Genomic DNA, 16,797 nt, shown 5'->3' with positions numbered 1-16,797 from the left:
TTTGACGCATCTGCCGGGTTCTGATTTGTTGCTTGTACGCAATGCGCATCTGAAAGTCTGGCTTCTGATTGGATGAACTGTAGGCGGCTGATTTGAAAATACACCAAGATTAATTTTGATTTTCCACACCAACATAATAGGTATATAGACTGGACCGTATTTCACTAACAAATTGTAACAACATAAAAAGAGTCCATAAAGTCTGAGCAACTACATATTTTGTAATCTGTTGCAAGAATGACCCACTCTAACGTAGTTTAAGGAAAAGTTTGTTTTCCCGCTTCTTTTTTTCATTTCTTTTTCACATTTTTTACTAAAAACTATCGTTCTTGAGTAAAAAAACAGCAAAACTAATAATCACGAATGCGAGATTAATTGTGAACATTTCTTGTGTGTGTCGAAAAACAAAAGTGACAAATTCCTTAATTTATCGTGGATTACTTTTATTTGATTTACATGGATGCTTTGGATCGGTTTAATTTTGAATGGTTTGTATAACTATAAACTAAGTAGGTATTTTTGTCACAATATGACAGTTCTGCAAGTTACTTCAAGTTTTTGGTCGTCAACATTGAACATTTCACCGGTTTACGGGTTTGGAGAAAATCTGACAATAATTTTATAGACAATTTCTAGAAAGTATGATTTAGTCCATAGACTTCTTTAGTTAACTAAAAACGGTTATATTTAGACACAATAACATAAAAAATTGAATAGACTATGTATAACATCAAGTTAATTTAAAATAATTTAACTTCAAGCAAAGAACTTTTTAAGAGTTTAAAATATGTATTTTAATTGTGATTATTTTACAAACATTATAAAACAATAATTACTGTTGGTACGACAATCCAGTCAAATCAGTAAAATTATATACAAAAAATGGGATATTCAAAATAAGTTATTTCCATAGAACTTTCCATATCCTTGAATCATAACAAATAACATTTGTATGCTAGAACATTTTTTTAACAAAAAATCGGTTACCAATTTTGTTTAGAATGACGTTAGAACTTCTTGCAAAATAATATTCTATTAAAATTTATTTTTCAAGTGTAATATTTCTTACAGCGTTATTTATCATACTAATAAAATATAGGAACTCATAGTTAATAGATTTCTTAAAGGAACTTGTTACCATATTACAAAAAACATGGAAAGTCAGAGTATTATTTTTCAATCTTATATGTATTTATTTCGTACATTTTTTAGATGAGTTAATCGATTTTTTGAAGAAGTTTTTGAACATGAAAATTTTAATGAAATCCGTGGTCTATACTTTTTTAATGAATTTATAAAGTTTGATTGTCTAATTTTATTTTTCAGAACACTAAAGATTATTATTATTAAACCACAGGTGGAGAAAGCTCTTATCAGTTTTTTGGTGGAATGAAGGAATAATTTTTAATTTAATCAGTTTAATTTTAATAACATACAGAGTGAATCACTAAGCGCTTGTTCGTCAATATCTTATTAATTAGTAGAAAAAAAAGGTCAAATACCAAAGTTGTACGGTTCTTTGTGGACTATATTTTAGAATTATTTTCAATGATACAGAACTTTTTGTTTTTAAGACGTAACACACAACGTAGTTTTTTTTTTAATGAAGCAACGTATTTCAATTGACCTGTTCTTAAGCTTTATAACCACAATTTATTTTTAAAATCAGTTTTTTCAAATATATTTTATTACTGCATCTTATTCTATTTTTTGTTCTCATTCTTGTTTGCTGAGTACTTTCTATATTTAAAGTAGATAGTTACTGCGGTTTTTACTTTTTTAAGACAAACATCGACGTATTGGAAAATGAGGAAAAACAGATTAAGATACAGCAATAAAATATTGAAAAACAAAAAAAATTAATATATATACATACTTGAAAATTCGAAGGATGTAGAATTTTTTTATAAACACTCTGTATATTAAAATTTGATTTAATTGATGCCGCAACAAAGCGGGTACCTTTATTTATCCTTCCAGAAAATATTGTAAGACAAACTTTAAAAATAACGCTATTACGATTTTTTTTTTTTGGAATCCTTTCATTGCTAAAAAGTATCAGGAAAATTGGAACGTCACATTTTCAAAAGTAAACTGAGGTCAATCAAAATATTAGAAATATTTATATGATGTTTCAGCTAAAAACTAAGTTGTGTGTTACGCCTTGAACAGAAGAGAACACTCTGTATAATTGAAAATAATGTTAGTAATTGGTTCTCAAAGAACTTTTCAACTTTAGACTAAGTTTTTTTCTATTTTTAATAATTAATGAGATATCGAGGACCGTGCGCTTATTAGTGACTCACCTGTATACATATACCTAGTGAATGTTAGAAGATGAGTTTTCAGTTCTATCAGTTATGTAAATACTAGGGATGTACCAACTAGTGGCCGACCGGTCGGATAAGCCGACTATTCAGGCTGTTTTTCATCGTCGGCTGGCAGTCGGCGACTGGTCGGCAAAACAGCCGATCGGTCGGCTTTTTTTATTAAAATTAAAATAGTAAGTATATAAACAATTAAACCCAGTTTACAGAACCTCAATTAAATATTTAATTGCAATTTAATTTTTAACCCCGCGTTAAAGTACCATGTGACCGACTCTACGCCAATGAGACGTCGCTAATGGCCTTGTTAAATGCGCGATCAACTTAATCTCAGTTAAAATATTGTATAAAATGGCCATAAATTGTGTTATTCTTTATTTTTGTACTGAGTTACAAAAAAAAAAAATTAAATGTTAAAATTATCCAAGCAAATTTAACACATTTTTTGGAAACGAAGGAACTTTAGTTATTCCTTTTATTAAAATAAAACAAATTTTTAAGATAGTCAGAGAAATAGAAAAAGAACACACTGTCTGTCGCATTTATAAACCGGTTTTAGCAAAGCCGAACAGTCGGCCGACTAGTCGGTTTTTACTGACCGAATAATCGGCTAGTCGGTTAGTCGGCCAGACCTACAGTCGGTACATCTCTAGTAAATACAAATTATTAGGAACTTATTCAAATAAAACTTTTTCTTTAACGGTATAAAACACAATTCAAGCTATTAAAATATAATCAACCCTAATTAAAAGGTTATTTAAGAAGAATGATTAGTTTACAATTAGTAATTAAGCGTAAGCAGTCTTAATCACTTATGCAGCTTCTCTGTGTACACAGGATGATTCAGAGCATTACTGCATAATTTTAATGGCGAATTTTATGGCAAGAAATACGTAAATAATGCTAATGAAAACATGGTGGTAAAGGATGCTGAAAAATAGTTTTGACAACATGGTAAATTTCAAAATTCTGTACTTTTTTATTTTTGAGGAATGATTGTTGTTTGACTACAACTTTTTACTTATTTTTTCCATATAATAAATATGCAGTAGTGCCCTGAATCTGAATATAAATAGCTAATTAGGATTTATCATTGATTTTTGAAGCTTAGTCTTTGCTAGATTACCGTTAATTGAATATTTGACTTGAATATGCAACGATCAAAGACAAATCTTCAGAAATCTTGTCTTTCTTTGATCGTGTTTTTGATTGCCCCTCGACATAACAACTATTAAGAAAGTCTTCTGTGTCTATACTAATCGTATAGATTAGTATCCGGGATCTGATATACCGATAGTCTCGGCTAAATGAACCATGCAAGAAGAAACTAATGGTACTAAATCGGCAGATCTAGCTGTTTTTCAACGGATCTATATCATCTAAACAATCTATTTAGAAAAATATTATCAAAATAGTGCCAATGAGGAGGAGCACCATTGTGTTGCAAGTTGCAACCACATTTGTAGCTCTTCAACATTGAGAAATTTGATCATCAAAGAATAAAGAAGGGACTAAATTATATCTCAGATATTCCAAATAACCATTATCAGGTAGATTGGTATTAAAAGAGAAAATCCCCTACAAACTGATATCAAACACTGATTTTGGGAGGCAGTGAGTGAGTGTGTTATATAATCAACCTTCTATTTGAAAAAAATATTTAGAATAATTTCTTAAATTAAACTAACAAAGTTGTGACGTAGCAAATGGGATAAATTAATTTGTTATAATGTTGGACTGAGTGAATTCTTAAACCACGTTAAAAAGCCTAGTTCAAGCAATACTTTAAGCTAATTTATTGTTGTCAAGAATTTAAATGCCTTACATTTGGAATTCTTTAAAACAACCCCTTTTCAGCGTATTTGCTTTCAAGTGCTTGCTCCGCTCCCTGGAAACAGGATGCTTCCTTCTGACTTACCACGATTACACATTCTGATGAAATTGCCATTATTCTTTTTTCTTTTCAAAAGCATCGATTTATTTTATGGCGCAACTTGAAATCCGCGCCTGTCTGGTGCGAGAGGAAGCTGCATAAAAATTCAAACGAGCGGTCTTTCGCGCCTTGGCTTTAACCCAAAAATAGTGCCAACTGCAGTCTCCTTCTCGCAAAATAATAAATAATGTAAAATTCCCGCCGTCCCTGCACGCAAATCCGTTTTTATATCCGCGGAAACCCCGCCACCGGAAACCCCATACAGTTCGTGCATCGACTCCCACCGTACTTCCGTCAACATGGCCCTCTTCGTTCTTTCTCGTCGTGCCGGTTCTCTCTCCTCGTCGTGTAAAGGCGCATTCGCGATCCAGTGCACCGTTAGTCCGCTATTGTCGTCTTCGCTCCTCGTCAGGAATTTGTGCAAGAAAATGGGTCTCCCAAGAGTATTTTTCGACATGTCTGCCGACAATCAGCCCCTCGGCAGGATTGTGATCGAGGTAAGCGCGAAAAGCACGTTTTTCCTGCGATATATATAGTCGTTAGGCGATTGACATCCACCATGCTTGTTTGCAAGTCACCGGTGCCGGCTGCCGGCAAAGCCTTTCCTTCGGGAAAATTCCACTCCTGACCTTCACCTTTGCCTTCACGTGGAGCGTTGGGCGATTTCCTCGCCTTTCCCACGGCTTTCCGCCGTTTCGGCCGGCTTTCCGCGGCGTGCTCATGGGCGTACGTTGGGCGTCCCCCTCCCGACGCCTTTTGTTGCATTCCGGGCTTATTTTGGGCAATTAGCGGACCTCCACGCCAAAATAGGGCTTCGGTAACAATAGATAAGCGGCGAAAGGCCGGAGGCGGGATTCCGCCGCCCCCGCGTTCGCGGTGTAAGTGGTAATTTTCCGACGTGCCAAATTGATTAGCTCCTGCATTTCGCGAATTATCTCGTTATGTACTCGGTGGCCGACATGGTGAGCTGGTTATCGTGAGACAATCACATTCATTTTAATTCGGAGGCGGTTAGAACGATGGAGTCAGGCTATGATTCACGGTGAAGTAAATTGCGGAGAATGGAAAAAGCAAATTACAGAATCGCCACTTAAAGAATAAAACGATTGGTAAACAGTGACGTATTCAATTGTATAACGTTCTGAAGATGTGTGGCACTAAATGAATATACAACACACTGAAAAAGTCGTGTCCTGTTGCAACGTTGCCGCTATTTTTTTTTTTAATTTTTCCTTAACAGAAGTAGCACTAGCAACGCACTCCATTTTAATTGGCATGCTTTGTAGAGATTTACAATAAATGTGCAAATTCAAGGCATGGTAACAATGACTTCATTGTTTTTTTTACATATGATTTCACCTCTCACCAACAGGATTTTGCACCTAAAACATTCGTTACGACCAGTTCAAACATTTTAAATTATATTCAATAAGCGGTCTCGAATTATCAAAAGTGCCGAACACACTTTCTTTTAGAAAATTAGTAAAAGCTATTTTCCTTTAAACAGAATACACGGTGATGCATTCTATCTCTCTCTCGATATCGTATCTTGGCCGCATAAAAGTCAACGTAGGTTAAGCGAGATAACAGTGGAAACACGTTGTAGTCAGCAATCTATAAAGTGGCACATTTTTAAACAAATGTTTTAAATGTAGTCAAGAGAAAGTCATATAAATCTACAAAGTAAATTTCCAAAATTTCCTACTTGTCATGTTACAAATTTGTCAGTGTCATCGTTGGGATTTCAATTTTGTGAGGTTAAAAAATTGATGACAGACTGTAGCGGGTTGATAACAAGTCCCATTATACTAAAATAATAAAAGAAAAGAAACACCGTTCGCTCGCAAACGATCGCCGGTGTAACGCTCTGAAAACTTTGTAATCTACAGAGAATAGCATAAATTACGAATTGTCGTGTTGTCACCATTGATCAATACGCTAGTAATTTTCGTTACTACTCTAGTTTCACCTATTTCAATTTTTAAATTTTAAATCTTTCAATGTATATGTAGGGTGTTCTGTTTCATTTATAACTGTTCACGTTTTTAGATGACACTTTCTTTTTTTTTTTAGTAAATCCGAATTTAAAATCTTGAAGACAGCTGTAGAAATATTGTTGGTAACTTCTTTAAACAAATCAATCAAGTTTATATTCCCCAAATTATTTCAACCTTTCTTACAATTTTCATGAATGAGTCATAGGAGAAACTCAGTTTTATTCAACCCACAAGCCAAAAGTCACACAATGGTGGGATAACATTTAAATTATTGAACGTTGTAAAACTGGCGGGAAGTCAAATTAAAAATAAAAATGCAGAAATAAAATTTAAAAAATGCCGAACAGGTGGATTTAATTCTCACGCGAACTACATTGTATCAGGAAAATTTTTAGTTGATGATGTCAGAGATGTAATGTCATCGGTATTTGTCCTTAATGGATACTCGAACTTTTATTACATCATCCCAAAGATCACCCGTCGCTAAAATAAAGTACAAATCTTTGATCTTACATACTCATGTGATCGTAGTTACATCAAATTGGTTTTGAAATTTCGTGATTTTGCCGCCTCTTTGTGATGATGATGGTACTCGTCGTCGTCTGTCACAAATGTCAATAATAATCTTACTTTCTTGAACTGTTTCAATGTGTTAGTGTCTAATAAATAGGCAACCAATAATTCAGGTCGAATGGTAGTTTGTTATCTACATCATGGAAGCGGCACATTTTATTAAAAACTCGGTATACCGGGTGTCTTAAATGGGGCATTAACTCTTCAATACGTTATGTAAAAACGTAATTTTATACAAGTAAAATTGGCAACACTGCATGCACCTAATGCGTGAGTACCTCCAGTTATTTTCTGATTTCTTAGTAACGATGGTGAGTGAAATCCACCTTTTATTTGTTGTATACAAGTTATTATTTTTTATTAATAAATAAACCAAAAAAAAAAAATTGAGACATTTATAAATTCTAAACAAAAACAAAAGCGACAACAAAAATCCATTAAAGCATAACCAACTAAACACTACAGAAGATGTTCAAAATTCCTGCCTTGTGAATATAAGTAAGCTTGTAATGTTGCCAATTTTTGATCGTTTTTTTTTTTTAAGTTAGTCATCGTATTTTGTAAGATAAAACTGATTTTGGCATATGAGATACCCTGTAAAAAAAGCGAGGGTGGGTGGGCGGGGCGACTACCTGCTTAGATAGGACTAATTTTGGCAAATGACATCCTCTAAGAAAAGAGAGAGTGGGAGGACGGGGCTAGTACCTGCTAAAATAAGATCAATTTTTTCCAAACAGGAATACCCAGAACCTCAAGATGTTTTAAAATAAAAAAAAATGAGTTCCAAAATTTTCTCAAAAACAAGTCAGGTCAGAATTTTCCAAAAATAGAAAACCAAAGTCCCCCACAATTAATTTAAAAAAACTTTGCGGCACTCCAGACTTTCAAATTCGTACAAAATAAAAACACTAAAAGCTCAAAATCCGCCATTTTCCATACACCCGATATAACAAATTTTCCAAAACCAACTTAAACTTAAGTCAAATGATTTTTTAAATCACGGATTTAAATTAATTCTTGCTTTTTTTTTTTAATTTTCTTCGTGAATACCTCCAGTTATTTTCTGATTTCTTAGTACGATGGTGACTGAAATCCACCTTTTATATATTGTATACAAGTTGTTATTTTTTATTAATAAATAAACCAAAAAAACATTTAATAAGACATTTATAAATTATAAACAAAAACAAAACCAACAAAAGAAAAATCCATTAAAGCAAACCAACTAAACATTGGAGAAATTGTTCAAAATTCCTGCCGTGTACATGTAAGTAAGGTCGTAATGTTTCGCAATTTTGATCATTTTTTGTAAAAGTTAGTCATTGTACTTGGTAAGATAAAACTGATTTTGGCAAATGAGAAACCCTAAAGAAAGAGAGGGCGGGTGGGCGGGGCTGATATTTGCTAAGATATTATTGATTTTGGCATATGAAATACCCTATAAGAAAACCGAGGGTGGGTGGGCGGGGCTAGTACCTGGTAAAATAAGACCAATTTTTTCCAAACTGGAATACCCAGAACCTCAAGATTGTTTTAAAATAAAAAAAAAAGAGTTCCAAAATTTTCTCAAAAACAAGCAGGTCAGAATTTTCCAAAAATAGAAAACCAAAGTCCCCCAAAATTAATTTAAAAAAACTCTGCGGCACTCCAGACTTTCAAATTCGTACAAAATAAAAACACTAACAGCTCAAAATCCGCCATTTTCCATACACCCGATATAACAAATTTTCCAAAACCAACTTAAACTTAAGTCAAATGATTTTTTCAATCACGGATTTAAATTAATTCTTGTTTTTTTTTTTTTAATTTTCTTCGTGAATACCTCCAGTTACTTTCTGATTTAGTACGATGGCGACTGAAATCCACCTTTTATTTATTGTATACAAGTTATTTTTTATTAATAAATAAACCAAAAAAACATTTAATGAGACATTTATAAATTATAAACAAAAACAAAACCAACAAGAAAAATCCATTAAAGCAAAACCAACTAAACACTAGAGAAATTGTTCAAAATTCCTGCCGTGTAAGTAAGGTCGTAATGTTTCCCAATTTTGATCATTTTTTGTAAAAGTTAGTCATTGTACTTGGTAAGATAAAACTGATTTTGGCAAATGAGAAACCCTAAAGAAAGAGAGGGCGGGTGGGCGGGGCTGATACCTGCTAAGATAAAATTGATTTTGGCATATGAAATACCCTGTAAGAAAACCGAGGGTGGGTGAGCGGGGCTAGTACCTGCTAAAATAAGATCATTTTTTTTCAAACAGGAATACCCAGAACCTCAAGATTGTTAAAAAAAAAAAAAATGAGTTCCAAAATTTTCCCAACAAGTCAGGTCAGAATTTTCCAAAAATAGAAAACCAAAGTCCCCCAAAATTAATTTAAAAAAACTCTGCGGCACTCCAGACTTTCAAATTCGTACAAAATAAAAACACTAAAAGCTCAAAATCCGCCATTTTCCATACACCCGATGTAACAAATTTTCCAAAACCAACTTAAACTTAAGTCAAATGATTTTTTAAATCACGGATTTAAATTAATTCTTGTTGTTTTTTTTTTTTTTAATTTTCTTCGCGAATACCTCCAGTTATTTTGTGATTTCTTAGTACGATGGTGACTGAAATCCACCTTTTATTTGTTGTATACAACTTGTTATTTTATATTAATAAATAAACCAAAAAAACATTTAAAGAGACATTGATAAATTATAAACAAAAACAAAACCAACAAAAAAAAATCCATTAAAGCAAAACCAACTAAACACTAGAGAAAGTGTTCAAAATTCCTGCCATGTACATGTAAGTTAGGTCGTAATGTTTCACAATTTTGATCAGTTTTTGTAAAAGTTAGTCATTGTACTTGGTAAGATAAAACTGATTTTGGCAAATGAGAAACCTAAAGAAAGAGAGGGCGGATGGGCGGGGCTGATATCTGCTAAGATAAAATTGATTTTGGCATATGAAATACCCTGTAAGAAAACCGAGGGTGGGTGGGCGGGGCTAGTACCTGCTAAGGTAAGACCAATTTTTTCCAAACAGGAATACCCAGAACCTCAAGATTGTTTTAAAATTAAAAAAAAAAATGTTCCAAAATTTTCTCAAAAACAAGTCAGGTCAGAATTTTCCAAAAATAAGAAAACCAAAGTCCCCCAAAATTAATTTAAAAAACTGCGGCGCTTAAGACTTTCAAATTCGTAAAAAATAAAAATAAATTTTCCAAAACCAACTTAAACTTAAGTCAAATGATTTTTAAATCACGGATTTAAATTAATTCTTTTTTTTTTAATTTACTTTGCAAATTACGAAAATATAATGCACAATACGCCCTTTTTAAATGCAGTTTAAATCAAAATAAAAAACACTGACTACCATAAAATATTTCCAACAAAATAAAACGCAACTTTTTTACTTCAGGAATTTCGGCGATTGTTTTCTCGACATTTCATGACTCCCAGAAAAAAAAAGATCTCCCGTTTCCTGTGTCTGTCGCCTGCCTCGGTCTTATTGGAGATAATCTTCGAAACGATAACCAAAATTTGTCTAATTATCTCCAAGTAAAAATTTTGCGTATTAAATACTATTTAAATTTTATAAAATAGCAATCCTATATTTGTGGTTTATGAATCCACCTCGATGACTTATAGAGGTTATTCGAAAAAAATAAAATTCGCAAAATCAGATTTTATCATTTTTCGAAGAAGCTGTATTTATTAAGAGGTCTAGAGTTTGAACACTGATAATGAGTGTAGGTATTTAAAACACGTGAATATTTTCTATTATAATACGAATCCCATACAAAATATTGAAGAATCTAACTGAAGCAAAATACGATTTAAAATGTATAGCTATATGTTGACATTATTTTTTTGTATAGTATTATATAGTACAGTATTTATTAATATTGATAAATATGGATGGCCCCAGTGAATTATTATACTAATAATAATTATTGTTTGCAATAATTATAATCTTGGATCATTATCAATGATCATTGCAAGTCATTTGTAAGAATCAGAAACAATAAAGGTCCTAAATTGGAACCCTGACAAACCCTAGAATAACTCTTCTACATTGGTGACTTATAACCTGGTTGTGATCACCAACTATGGATTAAAAATAGAAGAAGAAAGTGTGTTGCATATGAATCAAGCGATTTTATCCATTCGTAGAATTTACTCATCGACTCGGCGCCTTTTGTTCAAGAATTTCCGCTCGTGAATAGTCGGTGTTTAACCTGTACCATAAATAATTCTCGTGTTATTTTTTATGATGTATCTAAATTTTGATTATAACAAGCCTCGTAATAAAATTTATTTTTATCACTTTTAAAGATTTACGTAGATGCCCACAATAACTGCCGCTTTGGTATCTAAATAATGAAATCAAGTTTCAAAGACAAAGCGTGTTGAAAAGCATTCTGGCGCCCAAGTTAGGTCAATAAAAATGTATACCAGTCTTGGATAAAAATAGAAACACAATGTTGTCTAATCTATCCTAGATACTTAGTTATAAAATTTTACCAGTTCACATCAAACTTGCATTTTTTAAATTATTTGACATTTAAACGGTGATATTAATTAGTTGTACAAAATATGTGTTTATCTGGCGAAGCATAATCCTGATAAATTGTTCATATTATCGTCATTAGTAAGACAATCATTATTAAAGCCAAATTTCAGTACGACTTTGTTTTGTCGCTTTTTTATATGACCAAATGTTGTACCAGTGCGTATCCGGTAATTTCTATTTTTTATCTTCTATGTATGGTTCTGCATCTAAAATAGTAGCGTTAAAATATGACGGAGTTTATTAATGTGTTTCACAAGATAAATTTACATAACGAGTATGTGGCAAAATTGTTGTGGAGATGTTTTACGTTGGAAAAGCTGTAAACAAAAAATGAAGAAGCTTTAATAGTGTGTATTAAATTCATGATGCACTTTATGTTCAGATAACGTAGAATCTTGGTCAAAAATTAAGAAAAAATAAAAAATTGTTAACTTGGGTGAATCATGTTACATACAGAGTTCCGTACTTGACATCACGCGAACAAGTGTGGGATTCTGTGGCAGTCAGCTGTAGCATGTAGTTAACTTTTACGACCATGAAGGAAGTTCAAGAAATTATAGTGCTTGATTGAGGCAACAAGGTCTTGTTAGGGACCTTGTCGGAACCGTGCCACGAGTTACACAAACACTGGATGGGACTAAACATGGAAATAGCGTTCTGATCGCTGCACGCAGCGGGACCACAATATTAAAATTCCAGTTGTCATTTTAAAGTATTCAGTTGGACTTATTTAAGGCACGTGGTATGTTGGCAATTAGCAGTTAAAAGACCCCGAATCCTAAAACAATGTTCGACGGCGTTACCCGAGGACCATCAAAGTATTCTCACGTTGATAGCTTTCAAGTTGAAAGTCCCGTAATGAAAAATAATTTTAATTTATTAATTAACTTTCCCGCAGGCTCAAAAGACTGTTCCTTCACCACACAAAACGAACGTCACCAGTTGTGAAATTACCGCATTGTTCGTCTCTAATTCCTGCTATACATGCGTGTTTCCGGAGTTCGTAAATGCTTGTCCGCGTACAATATGAGAACAATTGATTCTTTACATGGAAGTGGTGATTTTGCAAACAAGTAAACGAAGAGTACATATATATTTTTGCTTTTTGCTATGACAAGTGTTCTAATTGATTGCAAATATTGTAGCTCCGAAATGACGTGGTCCCCAAAACCGCTGAAAACTTCCGTGCTTTGTGCACCGGTGAACACGGATTCGGATACAAGGGTTCCACATTCCACCGTGTCATTCCGAATTTCATGTGCCAAGGGGGTGACTTCACCAACCACAACGGTACCGGCGGCAAGTCCATTTACGGCAATAAGTTCGCGGATGAAAACTTCACCCTAAAACACACCGGTTTCGGTGTGCTGTCCATGGCGAACGCCGGTCCGGATACCAACGGATCCCAATTTTTCATCACCACCGTAAAAACTTCCTGGTTGGACAACAGACATGTAGTGTTTGGTACCGTTGTCGAGGGCATGGACGTTGTTAAGAAAATCGAGGCATTAGGCTCTCAGTCGGGCAAAACGTCGAAAAAAGTTGTCGTAGCCGATTGTGGCCAATTGTAAATTTTAAAAATCAGTTACTTTTTTTTAATATTTACCTATAAGTTTACAGATACACCTATATTTGACGTTTCTTTTAACTGAATCTTTTTCATGTTTAAATTTTGCTGATGTCCTTATCATTCCATCTAGATTGGTGTATCGTGTATTAAAAAACAATGTTTCCAGTAGGACTTGTGATCAATTTGTCAAAGTTGTTTGCCACTAACTAGGTTTAGTGAATGTCTGCATTTATAATATTTCTACTTCAGATCTGCATTGGATGATGTAACAATGAATAAACCACATTAAACATGTTAATTGTTTTATTAAACCCTTGTCTACGTGTCATGTGATAAAAAACATTGTCAAAATTTAAGCTACGTAAATATACTAACTATATACATGTAATTACGTGTGAAAAATATGTAAAAGGTAAGTGCCAAGGTAACTCCATGGTGTCTGTAGGAAATATCCCAAGCGTATTTTCATACACCCTTATAAATGCGAACTTTAAACGCGATTTGTTGAGACACAAGGTTTGCTATTTGGTCGTGGAAAAAATAGCAGTTGTGTTTTCCAAACAGTTCTTTTTTCTTTTTCAAAGATGTGCATGGTCGTTTGGCGATCAAGCTGCTGCGTTTATTATTCATATCTACAACTTCAAGTTCGAACATGAATCCCTTTTCGAACGGTCCGATCATTTGTACAGTCCATTGGAAATTTTTATCAATTACAGCAAAATTCAAGCGGAATAAACGGTTTGAAAATTTAATGACGTAACATTTTGAAGGTATCTGATGCAATCTTGATGTATCATCAGTGGTGGCGGTTGGGTTATTTTCTTTTGGGGTACTTCGTCGCCGGCGAAATACGGGTTGACGATTACTTGATTGAGAAATAGCACTGGATGTATTTTTAGTAGTAGGAGTTTTTGAAGGAGTTTTAGGAGCAAAATTAAATACTGGAACTGGTTTTGAATTTTTAGGAACTTCAAATGGAATATTAGACGTGACAGTACCAAAAGCACTAGTAGTGCCAAACGTGGCAGTGATCGTGGGGGCTCCAAAAAAATCACCAAATGCGGAAGAGTTGTCAAAGATTGAACCCTTACCCCTACTAGCACCATCATCATACCAAAAACTGGGTGCAGTACTAAAACTGCATACTGTTGTGGTACTGTTAGTAGATGGAAGAGGAGTAGCAAAAATTGATGAACTGCTTGTACAGACTGCAGCATTGATACTAGTGGAAACAGTACTAACATTAGATACATTTTCATTATCTGAATTTTTTACTTCTACGTCTACAATGTTTTCAGTAATTATGGATTCATTATGTAAAACCATATCACTGTGAACATCTAAGACATGTTGCACAATGTTTTTTCCAATACCCTTCCACTTACAATCACAATATTCATGAAGAGGACAATTATGATCACCATACAAACAAGACTGCAAATGCAATTCCATAGCGGGGGGTTTTGACACAAAAATACATCCATTTTTCCTATGTTTACATGGAAAATTTAACAAATTTGCGATTCTCTCTAAACCGAAATTTCTCGTACCTTCAATTGGATTTATCTCACCAAAAAGACTTTTCCGCCCATTCCTACATTCAGAACATATCACTGGTGCTTCCCCCCACAGGCTATTGTTATCTTGACAAAATATTGGAGGCAGTGCAAATTCATTACAAGTTACGCACGTAAACGGAGTCAGTAACTCTTCAAATATCACTTCAACAGGAACAGGAACATGAACAACACAATCCTTAAATTTGATATTTCCAACTACGAGTGTCGTGTCCTTTTTCTCCTTCAACGAATCAAGACAAATTTCCGTTATCTTCTCGTTATTGAACGAAGTTGTACAATCCTCAATTATAACAGACCGGTGAGGTGTTTTAAAACTCAATTCGTAAGAAAACTCATTTGTGTTAACCTCACATTCAATGTGACACAGTGAAAATTTAATCATGTTCTTGGTTGAATCAAACTGTTGCCTAACAATAAACAACAAAGACTCATGTTCTAACAAATTTGTACAATCATAAGACTGTGACAAATCCAGTTGGAATGAGTAGTTTTTAATCATCAGTTCAAAATGTTTATCCTGACAATGATTTAAACAGCTAGGTCGAGCCTCTTCCCAGTCACATTCAGTGAACTGTTTTGTAGGACAATTCACTATGCGAAAGTCACATATCCTTTCATGCTCTGGAATGTCCTGTGGTGGAATACTTTCAGAACAACCTTCATTCTTGTAACGACAAGGAAACTTCACAAATTGTGCCAATGCTTCATAAATTTCGTTTTGGACATGATTTTCCTGCACAACGTGTGGACAACGGCCGCAGATATTTTTCTTGTCAGCATTGGAAACGTAAATTGGAAAATATGATAAATAGTTGCTGCATGAATCACATTTTAATTTCAGCAACGCGTCGCCGGTTATCAGTGATGAGTACTCCATAACTCTGTAAAGTACCGGGGGATAATAACGACTAAAATTTATTGGTTATTGTAGCATACCTGTTGATTCTGGTGTTCTTTAATTACGTTCTGTTTGAGAATTTTAAGTACATACCAGTTTTTTTGAATATCGGAGGTTTAAACTTGCAGCTTATCCAGGATGTGAGATGTAGCCACAGGATGCAACCGCCCAACGGTCGTGTTTTTATCTGGCGGTAGTTTAAATTTAAGGTTATCTTGAGAGCGGGAAAATGGGAGGAGATCGATATCGATCAAACAGTTCGGTGGTTCTAAAAAGGTTGCAGCCCTATGAAACATCCTGTATATATTTATCACAATTCACAAATCAAACATGTTAAATTTGAGTTTGAGTTGAAGAAATATTAAAACAAGTAGAGGTTAACAATATTAATTTAATGTAGGCTAGGCAACACAATATACATTTCAATGAAAACTTAAAAGAATAAAACATTCAAAAATTACTTTTCAGTAAAAAAATATAACTGCTTTAAAGCTGGATGTCAGTTTTTTTTTCAATGTTTTAGACCTTGTGGAACACGCTCTCTCGATAGTCTTTCTGACATCCTGGTAAGACATTAAGCTGGGATTTATCCGCTCCAAACATTTGATGACGTCTCAAAAGATACTCAACACACATCAAAAGTATATGTATTTTATTCTTTGGAGTTACTGACACAGCAAACCTATTTATTTATTGATTAAAAGTTAAAAAAGTTGATTTATCGGTTTATATTTTAGTGTCCGCCGTGAAAGGTTCCAACAAAGAACATGCATTGTGTTTAAGAAAGCAAGATTAATCTAATAAAAGTTAGATCGGTAGTTGACGAATCTAAAAGGAGAAACAGACCGAAACTTCAACGAGTTTTAATATAGTTTTTCCAATGATTAATGTCTCTGGTTTACTGTGATGACATTGTGGTTATTGTGACTCGTTTTTACATTACACGACTGAACGCTTTCAGTTTAGACATTGTTCCCCTCTGGCACTTTCTGAACAACCCCAACTGGCAAACAATAAAACCTACACTCAACAAGACCACAGAACTTTAGATTTAATTTTTGTTGATTGTGTATTTTTATACGTTTAATTTTGTTATTTTTTCAAATTATTTAAAAAAATAAGGAATCTTTTTGAATCAGTTAGGACGTTTACTGGAGGTTATAAAGTAGTTTAGCGCTAATGATTTACATTTCCACGAAGAGAAAACGACGAAAATGATTTTCCCATTACGCAAATTTGACCTAGAATGTGTTGAAAACTCACGATGTTTCTAGGAATTACATGGATCAAGGTCTGACATGGAAAGCTCATATCGATTAAGTAGCTAATAAATAAATTATTACCAATGTGT

At 33.7% G+C, this 16,797-nt stretch overlaps 2 protein-coding genes across 2 annotated transcripts; one reads left to right on the top strand and one right to left on the bottom strand.

Moving 5' to 3' along the window:
* Positions 1 to 4,544: 4,544 nt before the first annotated feature.
* Positions 4,545 to 13,262, top strand: LOC135128554 (peptidyl-prolyl cis-trans isomerase-like). Its single transcript, XM_064055432.1, has 2 exons — positions 4,545 to 4,757; positions 12,544 to 13,262. Exons 1-2 carry the CDS (start codon positions 4,560 to 4,562, stop codon positions 12,967 to 12,969), a joined length of 624 nt encoding a protein of 207 aa, XP_063911502.1. The 5' UTR covers positions 4,545 to 4,559; the 3' UTR covers positions 12,970 to 13,262.
* LOC135128549 (uncharacterized) lies at positions 13,254 to 15,778 on the bottom strand. The gene is made up of 2 exons (XM_064055421.1): positions 15,485 to 15,778; positions 13,254 to 15,429 (listed from the first exon to the last, which is right to left on the bottom strand). Exon 2 carries the CDS (start codon positions 15,423 to 15,425, stop codon positions 13,434 to 13,436), a length of 1,992 nt encoding a protein of 663 aa, XP_063911491.1. The 5' UTR covers positions 15,426 to 15,429; positions 15,485 to 15,778; the 3' UTR covers positions 13,254 to 13,433.
* Positions 15,779 to 16,797: the final 1,019 nt, after the last annotated feature.

The sequence above is a fragment of the Zophobas morio genome, unplaced genomic scaffold (genome assembly GCF_036711695.1).
Source record: "Zophobas morio isolate AGI-343-1 ecotype UQ-CSIRO unplaced genomic scaffold, CSIRO_AGI_Zmor_V1 ptg000014l, whole genome shotgun sequence".
NCBI classification, from domain to species: domain Eukaryota; kingdom Metazoa; phylum Arthropoda; class Insecta; order Coleoptera; family Tenebrionidae; genus Zophobas; species Zophobas morio.
Note: the sequence above shows the minus strand (reverse complement) of the source record. Positions and strands in the feature narration are given on the sequence as shown.